The sequence below is a fragment of the Copadichromis virginalis genome, linkage group LG14 (genome assembly GCF_057382275.1).
Source record: "Copadichromis virginalis isolate Kocher_CV1m ecotype Utaka linkage group LG14, C_Virginalis_male_GT1.1, whole genome shotgun sequence".
Classification (NCBI taxonomy): Eukaryota; Metazoa; Chordata; class Actinopteri; order Cichliformes; family Cichlidae; genus Copadichromis; species Copadichromis virginalis.
Genome location: NC_140631.1, coordinates 19,916,561 through 19,936,846, shown reverse-complemented (window position 1 = coordinate 19,936,846; position 20,286 = coordinate 19,916,561). Strand labels below are relative to the sequence as shown.

Here is a 20,286-nt window from a genome sequence, read left to right as displayed (position 1 = left end):
TCTCTAGGTGCAGTTAGTATTTCAACCGGGAGATGGCAGTGCAGTAGTGGTATTGTTAAAGTCTGTGCTGACGTGTTGTTTAGCATACGTTATAAAACAATGTAAATGTAGAATTTAGCGTCAGTTTTGAAGACCACCGCAGTCTTTATAACTGAGAATAATTTCATAAAAATTAATAAAGAAATTTAATTTACAAAAAAGTAATAAAAAGTAAAGTTGCACCTGATAGCGTCATTATTTATTTTGGTGATGTTTAATCACAAGACTTTGAACACAAACTGATTCATCTCGGGACATTACACATCTATTTCCACGTATATATGACGTCAGTAGAAAGACGAATTCACATGCTTTATTGTCCCTAAAAGGTAAAATCTGCACAAATAAATAAATCAATAGAAATTATTTCTTAGTATTAACTCGAGATTCTCTATAACATCTGTATAGAGTACAGAGACGTCTTGCCTAGCTGGACGTAACACGGGAAGAAAAGCTCAGAAAATCTGCTGCTTTCAAATGCTCTTTGTAAATCTCCCCTTTGTGGGTTTGAATTTTAAAGCAGGTCCATTTGTTGGTTTTTTTTCCTTAAATAAAACTTGTTACTATACCTGGGCTGCCGTGGAGGTCAGAAATCTATTTGTACATTACCGTGTCGATATAACTATCAAAGCATAGTATATTTAAAAAATGAAATTGCCCTAATCTTTGGTTTGAAACAAAGTAGAGCCTCACCTATCTTGCATTTTAAAAAAAAGAAAAAACTCAACACCTCTGTAGACTGGGTGCTTTTTTCGACACGTTTAGCCGATAGCTACAACGATGCGTGAGTTGATCTGTGTGCCTCGCATCAATAAAGACTGCGGAGCCATTCGCTCAGCACATGAAGGCATCATATGACCCGGTGCACTTCTCAGCAGGCGGCGACTTCAACGGTACCGCTGAAGTTAAGAGAGTGACAATGTGTAGAAAAGCGGTGTGAGCCGGTAACGTTTGTGCTGTTTGCGCTGCTCCGAAGAATAAGTGACATAAGTTTTATCTAGAAGGACTGGTTTATATCGGATAGCGGATTTAAATGCTCTACAATCATCATGACAAGTAAACAGGAGGCTAAATCAGGATTTTAAAAACACCTAGAAGGTAACTCGGCTCAGAACATCAGGGAAGTTAACGTTTTAACTGTAGCTAACTGACGTCGCCAGTTCGTTACATTTTTAGGTTGTTTAGTAAAAGACACTGTCTATACTGTAACTTTACCGGGTTGGCTTAAACACCACTGAAAACCTAAAAGCTTCGAATTCAGATCAGTTTCCGAGCTATTTCACTTTACAAAGGACTAACTTTCGCCTGGTTCGCATTAAGAGGATTTCCACTTTAACCGAAGTAAACAGTGGGCATTACCATACCGGTACCAAGGTGAGTAAGCTATCAATACTGAACAATGTACCGTAGCATTAGCTGTTAAATGACGCCGTAACACGTAATCGATTGTATGTAATGTCACCGAAGTTGTGTCTTCAGAAATTAATGTTGTCATGACGAACTGCCATAGGTTAATTAGTAATTACTACTAATTACTCATGGTTTGATATTGAACTGGTGGAGCTTTGAATTAAAGCTGGAGTTATAAAAAGAGAACAAGTTACATGTTCTTGTTATCTAGTTAATGACTAGCTTATGTCATACTCCTACTTTCCAGGTACAGTAGCTTTACTGAAGGTTTGAGGTAAGGTGTGCTTGCAGGAGGAAATGAATAAGTAATTTACTGTTTGCAGAGCAGAACAGGGACATGCGGAACAAGAACAAAGGCAGGCTACATTGATTGACATACCTCCCCCCTTTTTTGACAGGTATTTTCTACTGCTCTGGTAGGATTCAGTGTAATTAGATTCTTCAGAAAGCTTCACACACCACTCCCATTTAGGGTCCAGACTTGTTTTGTTGTGTTTTGCTTGGTTAACTAGTCACTCCCTAAACATACTGCACAGAGGCTCTTAATTGATCATGTTTTCATTACAGGAGCTGAATGGCCTCTGTTGTAGCAGTGAAAACTGAGAAGCGGCCTGCAGTGGATTCTCAGGATGCAGACTCCAATGCTAAAAAGCCCAGGTAAGCTCAGATGCTGCTTTAGAGCCAGCTGCACGCTATAACTATAACTAATTCATCAACAGGGCTGATTAAAATCTTTTCTTTTCTTTTTTTTTGAGTTCCTAATTTTTGCGGGCCCTACATAAAAGGTATGGTTTAGTGTCCGACTGCATGTTAGTGGGCTTGAAAATAGTTTGTTTAACCTTCATGCTGTCGGAAGGATTTGGGAAGTACCATCTTGGGAACCATCGTCACTCAATCTCTGCCTACCCCAAAGGAAACTGCTGCCCAGTCTGAAGACTAAGCGAGCCCCCGAGCTTGTCCTGGTGATTGGTACGGGGGTAAGCTCTGCAGTGGCCCCTCAGGTCCCTGCTCTCCGCTCCTGGAAGGGCCTCATCCAGGCCTTGCTCGATGCAGCCAATGACTTTGACCTACTGGAGGAAGAGGAAAATCGGCGGTTCCAGAAGCACATGCAGGAAGACAAGAATTTGGTGCATGTGGCCCATGACCTCATTCAGAAACTTTCCCCGGTAAGCCTGCTTGAGCCTTTCCTCTTCGGCTTTCTTTCCTACACCTCCCTGTTGCATGCACACTAACACATGTTAGACAGACTGGCAGCTTAGTGTGCTTTCCCCAGCTGGAGACATTTTGTTTCAGCTTCTGTGGCTTGACATAAGAGATCATAAGAGGTTAAAACCTCTATAGCCTATAACATAAGGTTTAATGTGGATTGTTGTTTTTTTTTAAAAACCCCACAAAAGTCACTACAGGCAAACATTTATTCAGTCATTTTGAAATTATTTGCATATGTAATAGAACAAGCTATGTTCACTGCCTCCAGGTGCTTTATATTGGAACAGTTTTGACTTTTAAAATGTTTAGTTAAGTAGTGCCAGTTTGGAAGTGCATCCATGTTTTTTTTATTTTGACTTTTGATTTGTTCCCGTTTTTAATGTTAGTAATAACTTCTGTGTCAGAATGCAGAAATGAAAGCAGAAGTTTGACTTGATATATGAAACTTCTGGATTAATACTAGAGGGGTATATGCCACGTTAGAATAAAGGAAATCTCACAGGTGACGGGAAGGTAGAGAGTAAAGGATACAAATGTATCTGCAACAAGCTAATATGCTGTTTAAAAGGGAAAAAACCCCACAGCTTACAATCATTTCTAAATACAAACATTATATATGTTATATACAAAAAGAGAGTAGGATAAAGATAAAAGCATATAAATAAGATTCAGAAATGCTGCTGCAGTATCTCCAGTATAACATGGGTGTCTTGCACATCTGTCACACTCCACACACCATTTATGTTTTGGAGCAAACCACACTTTCTTCATTGAAAGTCTTTCTTAGTTTAACAGCTCAATGTCAAACCACATTCTGCACATAATGCAACTGCTTCTTAGTAAGAGCCTGAATGTTAAACTGAACTTCCAGCAGCCCAGACCGGTCGCCCTTGTAAAAAAATATTTTGCTAGCAAGGCTACAAATTAAAAAAAATGTGACAAGATCTTCCCTGACCTGTTGAGTGGGAAGTATTTTCCTTTCAAAATTGCTTTGAGTAGAAAAGAATCAGTCCATTTACCCTTTACAGTGATGACTGATGAAAGCATAATATTTTGAGATATGTAAAACATCAAAGGTAAATATCATAGGTTAATAACACCTGAAATGTTATGATGAGCCAATCAAGGTTACCCAAGCTGTCAGGAATTCCCTTTACCTGACCACCTAATCATAACAGTAACCTTACGAGCTTTCACAGGCTCAGTGACACACTGCACAGAAGAGGTGTGGTACTGCCAGAATGCAGTGATGTCCTGACAAAAATGACACAGTCTAAGTGCATGTTCTATATGTGTTTATCTCTGAAAAGGGTGTGGCAGTTAAGATAAAGGAGAGGAGGCTGAAGATAAAGGTGAATTCATCTGTTTGAGGAGGACTGAGACTCAGCTGGAGCTCAGGATTTATCCAAAGTAGAGTCACATTATTCTAAATTATTCAACCGTATAAACCTGACATTTGTGTGTAACCGCCAGCGTGTACTATGTGTAGAAGAACACAAAACATTTACAGTCAGATCCTGAGCCCTCTTGTGTGTTTTTGAAGACGGTTACTGTGCCATGTGTCTAAATGCAGCGCATTGCTATCATTTTTTCCCACAGGCTGTGTGAGGCTGCAGGTGAGAAAACAATGTTTAGTTTATTTATTTTTTTAACCAAACCACGGCTCGCTGGACTCATTAGTTTGCTAGATTGATAGATTTACATGTGACTCAGTTCTCTTACTATTGAACCAGTCTGCTCTGGAGCTGGGCTGGCAGATGGAAGACTTAATACCGTTTGCCTCCTGTGTTAGTCATGTTTCATCGCACCTTTGACATTGATAAAACACGCTTTGTTTCAGCCCTCAGCCTGTTGTAACAAAGGGAACAAACAGCGCTTTTATGGCTTTATCCATCGTGTTTATTTCAATCCACAGTCGTGCAGACACCAGCCCACTCCCGTTGGCCACAGACACAGCCGGGTCTAACATGCTGAGGAAAAAAAACAAGCACAGAATAATGTGAACCAGCAGTCCCCCACTCCCACCCCCACAGCCCAGATTTCACATTCAAGCAGAGTTAAAGTCTAGTGCAAGCACACAGTAATGTATAGTCTGTATGAGTGTTAAATGCCTATAGGCATTTAATTCACAAAAACCTATGTGCAAATACTTCTCTTGGTGAAGAGAAGCACACATGCTAGCACTAGAGCTAGGTAGATGTACACTGTAGTTTTACTCTGCTCTGGGCTAACAGAGCAACTGCTGTACAGTGCTTTAGACAGAACTCAGCAGCTGTGTAATAGTGTCAGAGACCTCCAATAACATAAGACAGAGACAGTTTAACCCACTTTCATGGATTTGTGTATTCGTAGGGTGGCTGCGGTCTGTAATGGGGGTAATCCAAAGTTAAAACCTAAAGAGACTGTCTAGGCCTGAAACCCTTGGCAGTGAAGAGGCTAATTACAAGTGTGCTGACCAAAGGTTTGGCTCAATTCAGGGAAGACGTGTAATTTTGATAGTTGTTTAGACCATAATCTGAGATGTTTAATCTTCAATTTGTATTACAATGACTACTTAAAACAAATCATAGTATTTTGTAAAAAAAAATTTTTCCACTGAACTCTCTCTTACTGTGCTCCTGAAAAATTAAAGTGTGAGTGTTTTTGTTTGTAAAGCTGCTAAGTGCATTATAAAAAATTAGGATTAGAATTACAAGACAGAGTTGGTCTCGAGTGCTTTAGTTGGTTATTACGTAAGTCCTGACCAGAGACAGGCCAAGGACACGGCGGTCAGGATGGGTGCTGTAGACGCTGGATGTGGATAATGAGTTTCTTCCTGTGGAAAGGACTCCTGCTGTTTAGCCCATTAGAGCTGTAATCTGTGAGAGTCCGCGGAGTATTTCCTTGTCCTAGGATCACAGTGGTCAGTGCATTTCTGAATTGTCTTTTAGCTATTCTTAGCAGCCCAGTTCCCCCACCTCCACCTTTTTTTTTTTCTTTTTTTTTTAAACTAAAAGCTTCACCAGGTGAGGATGAGGTTTAAGTCATAGTCTGTAATCTCTAAATAGACTTAAGCGAAGTCTATTAGTTACTAGAAGAAGTAAGTGAATGTGCCTTAGACAGTTTTTTCCAGCTATCTCATTCTTCGGCGCCACCTAAGTTTCACTTAAATTATCGTGAAGGGCTGTGCCAAGGAGAGGCATTTTAACGACAAGTTTAAATCCTTTGTTATGCCTGAATCACATGGCTGCATTAGTAAGGTGCGCTCAAGTTTGGTCTAAAATGCTCATTTAGCAGTTGCAACTAGACACAGGTCTCCAAACCTACTACATCTTGAAGTAAAAGCCCCAACTGGGCAAAAAACTATCCACTAATAACAACGTGCTTTTCCTTTTTCTTTCTTTTTAAACAGAGAACAGGTAATGTAAGGTCCACGTTCTTCAAGGACTGCCTGTACGAAGTGTTTGATGATTTGGAGTGTAAGATGGAGCACGCAGGGAAACACTTACTGCGGTCAGTGCTGCAGTTAATGGAGAGCGGCGCACTCGTTCTCACTACCAACTTCGACAACCTGCTGGAAATTTATGCAGCCCATCAGGGCACCAAGCTGGAGTCTTTGGACCTGACAGATGAGAAGAAGGTAAATATTACTTGAAATGTGATTGATTGATCTTTCTTGCTGCAATAGATGCCGTCAGCTGTTTGGGGGTTTTTTGTCTTTTTTTTTTTTTTTCTCAAATGAGGGCAAAGGTCCCCAACATCATGTGATACCACGAGCACTTTGGAAGGTTTGTAGGTATGACTCCCTAAAATTCAGACAAAATAAATGACAACTTGAAATCTTGCTTAAACTTTGCCCCGAGCACTGTCTTGTGCTCTGGTTACATTTATGACACCGGCTTCCACTGAAGTTCCCCGTTGGCCGGTTTAGGAGAAAAAATAAACGAGGCTTTTGACCTGAAAGAGCCCTTTCTGTCAGGCAGGTGGAGGAAAGTTTAACTTCCATTTTTAATCATTGAACAATATTTGATTTTTGGCTTTAAAGTGGGCTGAAGAGGAAGCACATGTTTTTCTAGTACAAAACGTTTCTTTTAAGTACCAAATAAGTTTTCTGCAAATTCTCAGCTGCCCATCATTTATGTCCCAGCACATTTAAACTTAGCTGAGTGGTTTCTTAAAGAGAACACAAGTTTGCCAGAGTGAGCAGAGATTTCTGAGAGACCCGTTACTTTGCCTCTCAGTCCTGGTATTTATGCCTCATCTCCATCAGGGCGAATATCCTCTCACTGCTGCTCAGTGATTGCGCTCCATTCCCAGCCAGAACAGGATTTTGTGCAATGGACTGTTAAGTGTGCACTCGTGTGTGCTTGTGTGTCTAGGTGCTGGAGTGGGCTCAGGAGAAACGGAGGTTAAGTGTTCTGCATATCCACGGTGTTTACACCAACCCCAGTGGTATCGTACTGCACCCTGCTGGCTATCAGAATGTATTGAGGAACACTGAGGTTATGGTAGGCACTAACGTTCACTGCTTTCTGCCCCCTTTTTGGCTTAAGATGTAAACATTTATATGTGTACATCTTAATGATTTACAATTTTCCTCTGGACGTGCACTAGTTTATTTGAAAGGTTCTCCTGTGAATGAAATAATACAGCTTTATCACTGGGTGTTTTTTGCAGCGTGAGATTCAGAAGTTGTACGAGACCAAATCCTTTGTCTTTCTGGGCTGCGGCCGCACAGTAGACGACACAACCTTCCAGGCTCTGTTCTTGGAGGCGGTTAAACACAAGTCGGACCTCGAGCACTTCATGCTCGTGCGGCGAGAGGATGTGGGAGAGTTCAAGAAGCTGCGCGACAACATGCTTGACAAGGGCATCAAGGTCATCTCCTATGGAGACGAGTACGCTGACCTGCCTGAGTACTTTGAGAGGCTGGCCAATGAGATCTGCAACCGTGACGTGTCCACCAATGGCTGGGGTAAGCAGAATGAATTGGAACACATTAGCCTGCCTTTGAATGATCTGCATTAAAGGGGCCATCACATTTACAAATTTTTTTATTATTTTAGCACTGGGGCTCTATAAAAGAGCTTTCAGTTTATCACAAGATGAGAAATAAGGACAGGAAAGAGGTCATGGATGTTCTTTCTTTGTCAGTATCTATCAAAAATCTATCATAAATGTGGGCTCTTTGTGAAGCACTTTGTGATCTTTTTATCTAGAAAGGTGCTATACAAATAAAATTTTACTTGCTTACTCTTTGCACGTTGTCTCTTTTCAATGTGTATCCGCAGGATCCCCGTCGCAGAACGGAGAGGAACAGCAGATCGGTATTAACACACAGAAAAGCCTCCTTCAAGGTTAAGACTGAACTCGTCTCTTTGGCTCGGAGCTGCGGCCTCTCGCTAAAGACATTTTCAGACTAAACGTCCTGTTCAGAACTGTTTTCTGACTGTATGCTGGTAGAAAATCCAAGTCTGTCTTGAATTTTAGTTACAAAAAAAAAAAAAAAAAAAAAAAAATACTGGTATTTTTTTCCACAAACTGGTGTGGCAGTATTAACAATTGTCAGTGGCATCATTTCAGTAGATGTTCTTTGACTTTTTTTTTAAGCTTTTCAGACAATTCCTTCCACTTCTTTTCAACCCCATACTCTTGACAGATGCATTTTCTTCCACAGCTTTACTCACAGATCAAGTCTGATTTTGTTGAATACATTTAGGAATCTATGGGGAACCTTAATTACATCATTATTTTTCAGATTCCCTTCTCATTCCGTTTTTAACTAAAAGGGAAAAAAGTTTGCCTGGCATCCCCTACTATACTGGATTTAAATGTTGCTGGAACATCCACTTTGTGGGAAGCATCCGGGTAACTGAATGGGATGTTCCCCTTTCAGTTCGACAGAAACACTACATGTGAATCCACAGTAGTTAAACATGCTGTTATGCTGAATTTTCAACATACAGTAAATACGCATTGAGCTTAATGCACAACCCCTGCTCTCGATTTTAAGTCTTGTGTGAATAGATTGAATCAGTCATGCTCATCCCACAACCTGGAAAACTTGATTTGCACACTGCTTGGTGGGGAAAGGGACGAGTTACTGTAACGACTGTCGTAAAAACGTACATTCAGATGTTTTCATATCAGAGCGGTTCCCGGCAGTAGCAACCTCTTTGCCACTCTTGTGCTAAAAATAAAGAAAAAAAATAGTTCTTTAAAAGCCCCTTTTTGTACTTTTAATACTTGCATGTGTTTTCTGATGTAGTATTTATAATAATAAGCACCATTTTCAAAATAAAGCTTTTGGTATTCCATCTGTCCTTTCGTACATGCATCTCTAACACAAAGTACAACGAGCGCCACTTTAGAGGCTGTCATAGCATATAGCAGCTTTATTTAGAAACTTTTACATTCTCATAAATTATCTCAAATTTTCTTTATAGTTCTCATATTGCACTACCACATTTTAAAGGGGGGCCGAAATGTTTAAAACTTCAATTTTCTCTTACAAATGATGAATGAATCAGAGGGGGAAATAAGTCAAAGGGCCACAGAACTTTAATTGACCACTAAGAAGTGTAGTCTGACATCTATGGACACCTGTAAGAACAAGAAAAACCTAAACTTACAAATGGATTTCTGCTTTTCATCCACTATAAACTGGGGAATCAAAGTCTTCATGTTGTAATGGCAATGAATTAACTGTGTGTTATATAGGTGAGGAACTCTGGGAGATGACTTTTAGATCATAACTGTTAATTTGCTCAGGAAATCTTGATGCACTGCCCTGTCGACCTTGATTTTTCTATGCCGTGATTTTCTTCTTGTTGAACACAAAAAAACATCTAACCTGATAAGTGCTGGTATTCACACCCACCCTATTGTAAATCATAAACTGTCTTCCCCACTAGACTAGTGGGGCTGCTCCTTCTTCTTCTTCTGCAAAGCCATGAAATTAGTGGGTAAGTATCCACATTATTGAAGTGTTAACTGAGAAGACAGGAGACAGACAGGCACTGTGGTCACTAACCTTTCCTCAGGCACAGGCAGCTGCTGAAATGTCACATCCAGCAAACACGCACTACCTGACCTCATTTAGATGAAAGAAATCTGACTGACAAATGCCAGGTAGGGAGCTTTTTTCTTTTCCAAGCTTTTACTGTGTAAACCAGTAAACCGATAGCACAGCCTAGGTCCAGTCAGCAATTATATCATTTGAATGAGACTTCACCGTTTCGGAACACAAGCTGATCTGAGGTACTTTCTAAATTTGGCCCAAATGTTTAAAAATAATACAAAGGGAGGCTCCTCTGGCTTTGATGCAACACGTTCTGTCTTTTCAAATGCACACTTGTCCTTTTACTGGAAGAATAACATCCTGCGTGAGACATTTAGTTCATTCATTTGATTCCAAAAGCAGGGGGCGCAGGGCAGCAGCATGGAAACGTGGGCTATAGCGGGGCTGGAACATCTTGTGGCAGTGTGGCAAAGGCTTCTCGGCAATGATGAATAAACCAGAAGAACATGCGGCCAACTTAAGCCTTCATCAGGGCGCTGACCACAGCACGGGCGTTGAGGCTGCGCAGGTCATTGTAGGTCTGCCCCGTGCCCACAAACACAATAGGCTGGCCTGTGATGTAAGTCATGGAGATGGCAGCACCAACCTGTATAGAAGGAAGGATGACGAATGAGAAATAATGCAAATTATTCACAAGGCAGAAAGCAGCTGCAAACTAATTACCAAACTGCATTCAAATATTCTCTAAATCACAGAAATGAGATGGCCCCAATGGTAAAGTGATCAGAATAAAATACCTTGTCATCAATAGTGTCAAACTTGGTGAGAACAATTCCATCAATGAGGCGAGGCTTGTCAGACATGGAGTGGTCTGCCAGAGCCTGATTAAACTTCACCTATGGACATGAAGCAAAAGCAGAGTTGTTCAGGTACAAACTGCTGAGGAAAGAGTTCACATGTAAATCTCCAACCTAATGCTGTCTAGAGGCAGGGGTGTAACAAAACAGCAGCTTAATGCAATAGCACTGCCCTCTGCTGGACAATTGAATACATAGAATTTTTTTTTAACCTAACCAAGTTCTTTTTTAGTAGCGTTAGACACTGACTGAAAGCTCTAGCAGCTGATCGCATGACTCATACAGATATGAACTAACTGTTGTATTACTTCAAATTGAAAATGAACTAATTATTACATCTTATATGTACAAAAAAAATATTTCAACTTTCTGAGTGATCTTACCAGCTGATCAACTGCCTCGTTGCCCACCAGAGCCTCCCCAACAAACAGCACTAGGTCAGGCATGTTGACTGCTATAAGCTTGGCCAGCGCTGTCATTAGGGGGGCGTTGTCCTGCATACGTCCAGCAGTGTCCACCAGCACCACATCAAACGCCTGGTTGCGGGCTACAGGGATCAAAAGTGGAAAGGTGAACAAGTGATACTGAAATGGGTGCAATGCTAATATTAAAAGTGCCACATCCCTTCTTTACAGCTAAGGTACAACACACTGTGCTGTGTGGCATCAACCAGCAACCCCTTACTAATGCCACAGTAGATTTTTGTTTTTTTTTTTACCATAGGCAATGGCCTCCATAGCAATTCCAGCAGCATCCTTCCCGTAACCTTTCTCATAAAGCTGGACTACAGGTCGTCCACCGTGCTTCTCGGGGGGATGCAGAGAGTTCAGGCGGCGCTGGTGAGTGCGGAGTTGCTCCACGGCACCAGCACGAAATGTGTCACAGGCTGCGATCAGCACAGTGAAACCATTCTCTATCAGCCAGAAGGAGATCTAGACCAAGGGAAAGGAAAGTTTACCTTTACAAGGACACGGTAAATTACTCAAATTACCAACAAGCAGAAAAATTTCAATGTCAATTCACCTTTGCCAGGTTGGTGGACTTTCCCACTCCATTGACACCACAAAATGTGATGACAAAAGGTCTTCGCTGGCTCTGTGCTTCCATGACATCTCTCAGAATATCCACTCTTCGCTTGGGTTGCAGGATCTGCACCAGTGAGTCTTGCAGGGCCTGCTTTACTGTTGAGGCCACAGCTACACACACACACACACACACACACACACACACACACACACACACACACACACGGCGTTACCCATATGTGCTAGTGCACAACATCATTTACAGATGTAGTGTATTTAATATAATTACACCATAAAGTAACATAGTACCACAATTCATAATTACAATGAATAAAAGAAATGAATAAGTTGGAATTGCCAGTTAAGGCCAAGTATGTGAATCAAGTCAAGGGGGTCATACTGTTACAGCATTCATATCATCAGAGTTATTTTTTTAACAACAAGAGTTGCAGTTAATTGACTTTACTTATCAGTATGAGAGGCTCTGACATACACTTCATGTTTAAAATGGATTACTGTAATTTTATTACTCTTCCCAGCATGCGGACTGGTGCACTCAGAGGAAGAAGGAATATAAACATGATCCTTAAACCATACTATAAATTACAAATCAATACTTTGCTATGTATATAATGTGTACTTACTGGTGAATGTGCCCATGACTTTGCCCTCCAGTTTTTTGGCTACAGAGTCACACAGCTGGGAGGCAATGTCGGCTGCTACATTCTTTGCTGTGTGATCAGAAAGGAGGACAATGAATACCAGACAACGAATACCAGGCTATCATGCCTTCTGCAGCTGACTTCATACCGATCAGGTGGTCCTTCATCTTCTCCAACACTGGTTCCATATCCTCCCGGGTTAAACTCTTGGAGCCCACCAGGCCCTTCAGCATCCCAAACAAACCTCCACCCTTTTTGGAACTGAAAACGAAAGAAAGAAATGCACAAATTATAGTTTAGACAACATTAAAAATGTTATTCCTGATACTCTAAAACTAATATTTCATACCTTGGCTTGCTTGTTTCTCTGATGACCACTTCCTCATCCTCTTCCTCCATCTCCTCTTCATCACTGGACTCGTATTCCACAGACAGCAAGTCTCCCTTCATGGAGGCTGGCTGCATTTCCTGAAAAACAAACGAGGAACTAAGTATGTGGCATCTCGTCACTTATTTTAATCACATTAATCTAACTGCAGATGTCTTAGGGATCTAGGTGGTTAGATTAAAGACCACTAAATACCGGATCAAATTGTGCTTCCAGGTTCTGTTCGGCACCATTTGGAGAACCATTTCCATTCTTGTCGCTGTAGTCCAGATCCCTGGTGCTGCTGCCTCCATTGTTCCAAACACGATTTTGTTTCCCCTTTGGCTTCTGAGGCTTTGGCGACTTACTGTGAGAACGAGATCAGAATAAAAAAAAATTAAAAAAAATGAGTGTCTCAACATGCTTTGCACACGAGGAGGAAAGAAAATAATCAATTATCATCATCAAACCATGGCTCTAACACAACACAGCAGACAGTCACACACACAAGTAACACTTAATATAAGTTTTGGGGAAAAGAAAAATGAATGAATTTTAAATAATAAGGAAACAATTAAAAATAATAAACTTGGGATTCAGGACAGATTGATAATGACATCAAGATGTGTCTTTAAAACACACATCGCTCTTGGCCTGCTCTCTCTTTTACATGGAAGTATCAGCTGCTTTACCTGGGTTTTTCAGAAGCTCCTGGCCTGTGCTTACGGAAGAATTCCTCTCTGTTCTTTTGCAAGATCTCCTCAGCAGTCAGGCTCTGGTTACCATTCTCCACCATCTTCTGGCCAGAGGCTGAGGCCTTGTCTTGATCCCCTTTGGCAGGCTGAGCTGCAGGAGCTGGAAAGGATTAGAGTGAACTGAGTTTGAAATCACGTTACCCTTACCCATTTAGAGTTTGCTTTTTATAACCGAAAGAGAGCACTTACCCTCCTTTTTGGCATTTTTATTCTTCTTGCCACCCTGTTCCTTGCCTTTGTCCCCACCCTTTGTCTCAATCATTGACTTCACAGTTTTTTGAGATTTCCCAGATTGCTCAAAGGTCCGCATCCCGGCAGGGCCTCGAGCTTTACTGCTCTCCTCCGCCACACTTTTGATAAACAATTAATATATGTCAACATAGGTAATAACAAAAAGAAACTGTCAGGGATGCATCTTTCACTTTTTCTAAGTTAATAAAACAAACATACAACAAAACTATTAAATCTCACAGCTTTTTGATCATATTTCTTATGTGGCATGTAAAACAAATATTTACAAACATATTTTGGCCATTATCAAGACAGACTTGAGTTTGATTGCTGCTAAAATAAAATTTGAATTGGCTTTATGTTCCCAAATATAAAGCAAAGGAGTTCAAGTATTTATGAAGGATGGAAAGATAGAGTGCAAGTTGGGCAGATAGTTTGATGCAGCCTCAGCAGTAACGCGGGCAAGTACGCAAACGTCCAAGTGGACCCTCATGTTAGCCATCTGATGACGAAAACTGTGTCAGTGGGACCCAAGCGAACTCTAGCAGACTTGTGGAAAGTATAATCCCTGCCTATAGGGTGAAAAAGAGTGACAAGCTGTGACATCTGCGGGGGTCTCAGAGTAGAGCTGCTGCTGCTCCTGCATGTTAAAAGCTGCTGAGATGATTCAGGCATCTGGTTAGGATCTCGTCTGGGCGCCTCCCTTTGGTGGTTTTCTGGGCATGGAAGGAGACTCTAAGGTAGACTCAGAACCCGCTGGAGAGATTTATATCTTGTGCAATCGCCCAAGAACTGAAAAGTGTGGCTGGGAAGAATCACATCTGGAATGCCCTGCTTACCCTGCTGCCACCACAATCTGAATTTGGATTACCGGAAGACAATGAATGAATTGGCTTTATATTACTAATAACATTATTTGCACATTTCCATGCCTACCTACAGACATTGGCCTGTGTGTTGTTTGGTACCTAAGTGTTTATTATGGAAATTATTTTGTTTCTTTACCTGAGAAGCACTTTGAAGTCATTCTCAAACTCAAAGCTGTTGTTGAGCAGCTTTAAAGCTCCCTTCTGCTCCAGCTCATTCTTATAGCGATCCCTAAAGCGAAGCTGGACGTCATTTATAAACTTGTCCACATATGTCAGCGTCAGGATCTTTTGAAAACCCACCTAGAGATGCACAGGTGAAACGAGAAAAAGGTAATGATCATAAACACATATAAAACACAAACACCTATCCCCACCTGATTTTTTTTTTAAATTCATTCAATACTTATATGAACGACTTACCACAAAAATCAACTCAAACTCGTTGTCGAGCTTGTATTTAAGACTCAAGCCCCCATGACTAAACGAACTGTTCCCACTTCGCTCCTGAAAAAAAAAAGAACATCAACAGCATGTAAACGGGAGCTTTTGCTACTGCAGCTATCGCTGTGTGTGTTTTCAACCACCTAAATTACGTCACTATAGCACAGGAAATATTAAACTTATATATGAATGAGTGGTATGCGGGGGGGCACACAGCCCAGAAGAAGCTTATTTAGTTGATCGCTACGCCATAAGCTAGTGCTAGCATGAGCTACCCGCTAGTGCTAGCATTAGCTGGCCCCTTGTTACAGAGAGCTGGATAAAAAGACAACAGCCACAAGCAGCTAGCCGTGAGGCTCACCTGAAGGATCACCGAGCGGATCAAAGCGTTGACCGGCCCCGTGAAGGATTCAGTGACACCGGCTCCCTGAAAACACCACAACACTATCCCCCCTTTGCTGAAGATGGTGAAGAAGTCTAGCATCTTCTAAGCACGTACCTGGTTTAAATAAAAACACAGACAGATATGTGGATAAAAGCGAAAGAGAGCCCTGGGTTTATAAAATACAGTGTCGTTTTAACGGCTCCTGCCTGCCATTCAGAACACGAACTCTTACCGGATAATACTTAAACTGATAATAAATGCCCCAGGAGTGAAACCCACTACCAGTGAAAAAACTGTTTTAGACACGTCAGAGGCACGATCAGGAAGTGATGTTGACTTCCGGCATTTTTTTTTTTTTTGCTGAGGTTTGCGCTTGCGCAGTGTTCATTTCAATGAACCGGTAGTGTTTTCCTGTCTATTTTACCAGTACCAATGCCAATATTTTTACCAGTTACCTGTAAAAATAATTTGTATTGGGCCTGTCTCTTTAGGTCAACTTCTGTTGTTTAAATGTGTTATAGGCTATAAAAATAACTAAATAAATACATTAATGAATAAATTAATACATGATTTATTCATTAATGTGATTTTTATCATAATAATAATAATAATAATAATAATAATAAAAAAAAGGACACGTTGAGATATATTTTTTCATTCCCAAAATATAATTTATCTAAAGCAATTAAGTGGGTTATATACTAAACTTAGAGGTTACAAACAACATAACACTAGCGTCAATCCCATACCAACGACAGCACTGGTATAATACCAGCGATCCACCCATCTCTTATGTATCTGGGGGGATGTTCTCTGGAGCAAAGTGGAATGAAAGCCAGTAGAAGCAAGACAGATTACATGTCCGAATGAGAATGAGGCGAGTGTAACTGTGAAGCTGTAGGAATAGAGGTACTGAAGGCAGATGAGTTCTAATTCCTGGGGTCAACCATCTAAAACAACAGACAGTGCATAAGAGAGGTCAAGAAAAGTACAGGAAATGTGGAATGGGTGGAGACAAGTGTCAGTGGAGATTTGTGGCAAGAGGATTTCAGCAAGCGAGGAAAGTAAAGGTTTGTAAATTGGAAGTGAGACCTGCTATGATGTATGGTTTGGAGATGGGGGTACTGACAAAAAGTTGATGTTAAGACTTTCATTGGGCGTGACCAGGGCGGACAGGATTAGAAATGAGTTCATCAGAGGAACAGCTCAGGCTGGAAGCTTTGGAGACAATGTGAAAAAAAGCTAGGCTGAGGTAGTTTGGACATATACAGAGATAGTGGAGGTAAGAGCTGAAATGGAGGCAGATGAACCAACCTGCCATTTATTAAAAATGTAATAAAAACAAGCATATATATATATATATATATATATATATAAATAAATTCCCTGCTCACCCCCTTCAAGCTCAGGTCCTCTATCAGAGGCCTGGGAGCTTGAGGGTCCTGCGCAGTATCTTAGCTGTTCCTAGGACTGCGCTCTTCTGGACAGAGATCCCCGTATAATTGGTCTAATCCCTGCCTATAGGGTGAAAAAGAGTGACAAGCTGTGACATCTGCATGTCTGTCTCTCTGTCTCTCTCTCTGTCTCTGTCTCTCTCTCTCTCTCTCTATATATATATATATATATATATATATATATATATATATATATATATATATATATATATAAGGGGTGCAACGATACACAAAATTCACGGTTCGGTTCGATACTTTGGTGTCACGGTTCGATATTTTTTCGATACAAAAAAAATGTTCATGCCTTTTTAATTTGTCATTTATTAAAATTATAAATATATATTTTAACTCAAAAGTACAGTTTTTAAATTTAACCCTAACCCTTGTGCGTGTTTTTTATTTTGACAGCGAATGCGCACCTGCAGACCACTTATGTGCAGCCCTGGTTATTTAGCTCATCATATTGCAGCCACAGAAATTATTTTGTCCATGAAACCATAAAGCTGCACTTTCTTTTTGCCTTATAGTCTGATTTGTCATAACTTCTCCGTTTTGTGGTAAGCTTTTCTTTGGCTGTCACTTCTTCACCCTGACCTGTCTTATTTGGCTCAGCAGAACTGAAATGCTTTTACACACGCACTCACATAAGCTCAGCGATTCTCTGCGCGATCAACCTCTCACATGTTTAAGCTGCGGGAGATTTCACTTGTCATGTTTGCATAGTAAGCTAACGATTAATAAGACGATGTCAGAGGAATTGGTGCACAAATTATCATCACTCACAGATCAGTGCTGTCGCTCTCTATACACAGTTCACACGATTGCAAAGTGAAAGCAAAAAAACAAGTGCAAATTCAAACGCGACTTCAATATGTCACATATTGACAGTGGCTCACCGATGCCAATGACATAATTACCCAGCTACATTTCCGAAAGAATGCAAAAGCATTGACATATATTTTTCCTACAATAGCCCGACGGGCAGGGCAGAGATAGATTTTGGTAGCCCGACTGAAAAAATCGCTAGCTCCGGGATGTCGGGCTAGCGATATTGCAAGCCCTGTATCTGATTGAGGAATCACTCATCTTTGGAAAAGAGAGTTTATTACAGAGAAATGTCTCTTTCCAAAATAAAAGCTATACTATCCGCTTCTTCTGGGCTATATCTCAGCAGCATAAGGAGAATCATGTGCTAACAGCTGTCTAAATGACTTGGCTAAAGTTAGTAGCATGCTTGCTTTTTTTTGTCTGCTTCCACTTGTCTTTGCACTACGATGATGTCAGCGTAAATGTGCAGTCATATTCGTTGTGTTCCCGCTAGTGCTTTCAGGTTAATCTCGTTGAAATGACCTTAACGCCACAACATGGCAAATCTCCGTTAACGAGCTACGGCCAACACGTTAACGAGCTAACTGCGCTAACACACTAGTTCACACCAATGTAATTGAGCATTGCATGGCACATCCAACATACTGTTTTACTTTAGTCCATGACTCGCTTACCTTCAGGGTCATACGTCACATGAAAACCAAAATAATTCCAAACGCCAGATCTGAATGAGGGTCAATTTGCCTGTTGCAAGGAGAGCTTAACTTCTGTCTCGCTAGCTTGCCCTTTGCTCTTCCTTCTGACTATGCTGTCTGTGTTGAGCGCTCAGTGGATCTGCGCTCGACAGTGCAGCCTAGGCGGAGTAGTCGAACACAGATTCACTGAGCGCTCAACACAGACAGCATCGTCAGAAGGAAAATTGATAAAATAAATTACAAATGTTGTATTGTTCGATACATATGCCTACCGAACCGAAAGCACTGTATCGAACGGTTCAATATCGATACGAATATCGTTGCACCCCTAATATATATATATATATATATATATATATATATATATATATATATATATATATATATATATATATATATATATATATATATATATGAACAACTGATGGTACAGACAAGCAGACATACGACAAAAAGAGAAACAAAAAAAGTAAATATGAAACCACCAAGAGGAAACAGCTGGGTTAAGTTAACCAGCAAAAATTCCCCTACAGTTCCCTGAGTACTCAGTATAAGCTACTACCTAAAGAGAAATTTCAGGTAAATAATTGTGTTATTTGATAGTAATAATATAGGCCGAAGACAGGACAATTAAAATCTAAGCTAATCTAAGTCCAATTAAAGAAAAAGTCCTCAAATTAAGGTCCAGAAGTATTATTGTTTTATAATATTTTCGGTTATTACAAAGTAACACATAATTCAATATAATATATATTGAGGTAGCCTAATAGTTGTATCAGTGTCTGTATGTAGTCAAACAACAGGCTCTCAAATAAAAGAAAAAACATCCAGTTAAATAATACTTTGCACTATGCTTATTATTTCACCATGAACTCGAGAATTCTATAATAATAGAATAATAATAAAATTGAACAATGTTCTTTTACATTCAAAATTAAAATAAATGAGCTTTTGTCATAAAAAATGTTTCATTTAAAAAGGGAAAGAGAAGTTTCTTCATCTTCTTTATCCTCAGTCACATCAAGAATTATTAAGAACAGCTTTTACCGACCGCTTTTCTCTCTCTGTTGCTTTTACTTTTGTCTTTGGACTTCTGCGTTTCATCTCCTCTCAGACTTCTCTGTTTGCACACACACGTGTTCGCAGGGTTGCACTGAAGAAACTAAATGATTGGCTGAGTAGCTTCATGTGTGATGAGTTACAATGCACGTGATTGGTCTGTATGTTTCCTATGTGCATACATGTAGTACTACAAACTGTACTGTAAATATACAAGAAAACTGTTTCTCTACAGGTTCTAGGGCCTAGGAAATTATATGCTGTTGATGGCGATAGAAATTAAACCTTCACCCATTTCCCAGTTTAACACAGTGTAGTAAAAATACTAAATAGACAAGATAGTGCTGGCTCATCCTTTTTATCTGTCTTTCTTCTCCTTATTCTTTATCTCTTCTATCTATCAGTGTGGGTGTTTGTGAGATACCAACACTTGTGATTCAGTCCATCACACTACTTTTTTTTTTTGGCCTTACCTGTTTTCGCTGTTTCCAGATTCCTGGATCTCCTGATGTGCATAACTAATAAAGAGAGTTTTATCTGTGGAGATAAATTTTCTGGATTTGGAAAAATTGTGAGTAATACAAAATTTTTGCTGATTTTCACATTAGGTGTGAACTTGACCAGATTTCAACAAAAATTAAATCAGGTGGAACTGTTATTGGTATCTACCATCAAAGAAAAAAAAAAGAGAAAATAATGAAAATAATGGATGCTAGACTGCTAACAGACAGACAGAACTGATTACAAACTCCATTTCCAGGGGAGATTAACCAAACCAAAGCAACTATTTTACTGACTGAAACTCTGAAACATGTATAGATGTGTAATGATGAGTTACTTTGCTTTTTAAAATCTTTAAAATCTTTTTTCTTTTTAGTTTTTACTGGCTAGCTATTACCATATTTTTTCAGTTACTTTAAATGATTAGAGAATTCATGTTCTGGGACTTGAGACAACCCAAAAATGCCAATATCCTTAAAGTGTAACAAAAGGTGGCATA

At 40.1% G+C, this 20,286-nt stretch overlaps 2 protein-coding genes across 4 annotated transcripts; one reads left to right on the top strand and one right to left on the bottom strand.

The window, feature by feature from the left end:
• The first annotated feature begins 880 nt into the window (after positions 1 to 880).
• siral1 (SIR2 antiphage like 1) lies at positions 881 to 8,954 on the top strand. 3 transcript variants are annotated; one of them, XM_085429790.1, is made up of 8 exons: positions 881 to 1,413; positions 1,778 to 1,847; positions 2,017 to 2,106; positions 2,363 to 2,615; positions 6,050 to 6,277; positions 7,017 to 7,145; positions 7,315 to 7,612; positions 7,929 to 8,954. In XM_085429790.1, exons 3-8 carry the CDS (start codon positions 2,024 to 2,026, stop codon positions 7,997 to 7,999), a joined length of 1,062 nt encoding a protein of 353 aa, XP_085285916.1. In that variant the 5' UTR covers positions 881 to 1,413; positions 1,778 to 1,847; positions 2,017 to 2,023; the 3' UTR covers positions 8,000 to 8,954. The 3 variants fall into 3 exon arrangements, with proteins under 3 accessions (XP_085285916.1, XP_085285915.1, XP_085285914.1); XM_085429789.1 differs by having other exon boundaries at positions 1,773 to 1,847; XM_085429788.1 differs by lacking the exon at positions 1,778 to 1,847.
• A 49-nt stretch (positions 8,955 to 9,003) lies between these two features.
• srpra (SRP receptor subunit alpha) lies at positions 9,004 to 15,593 on the bottom strand. The gene is made up of 15 exons (XM_085429787.1): positions 15,483 to 15,593; positions 15,227 to 15,364; positions 14,845 to 14,928; positions 14,561 to 14,724; positions 13,514 to 13,674; positions 13,262 to 13,424; positions 12,786 to 12,936; positions 12,552 to 12,670; positions 12,351 to 12,463; positions 12,185 to 12,271; positions 11,539 to 11,711; positions 11,234 to 11,447; positions 10,899 to 11,062; positions 10,456 to 10,554; positions 9,004 to 10,304 (listed from the first exon to the last, which is right to left on the bottom strand). The coding sequence occupies exons 2-15, from the start codon at positions 15,347 to 15,349 to the stop codon at positions 10,176 to 10,178; spliced, it is 1,944 nt and encodes a 647-aa protein (XP_085285913.1). The 5' UTR covers positions 15,350 to 15,364; positions 15,483 to 15,593; the 3' UTR covers positions 9,004 to 10,175.
• Between the last annotated feature and the right edge of the window lie 4,693 nt (positions 15,594 to 20,286).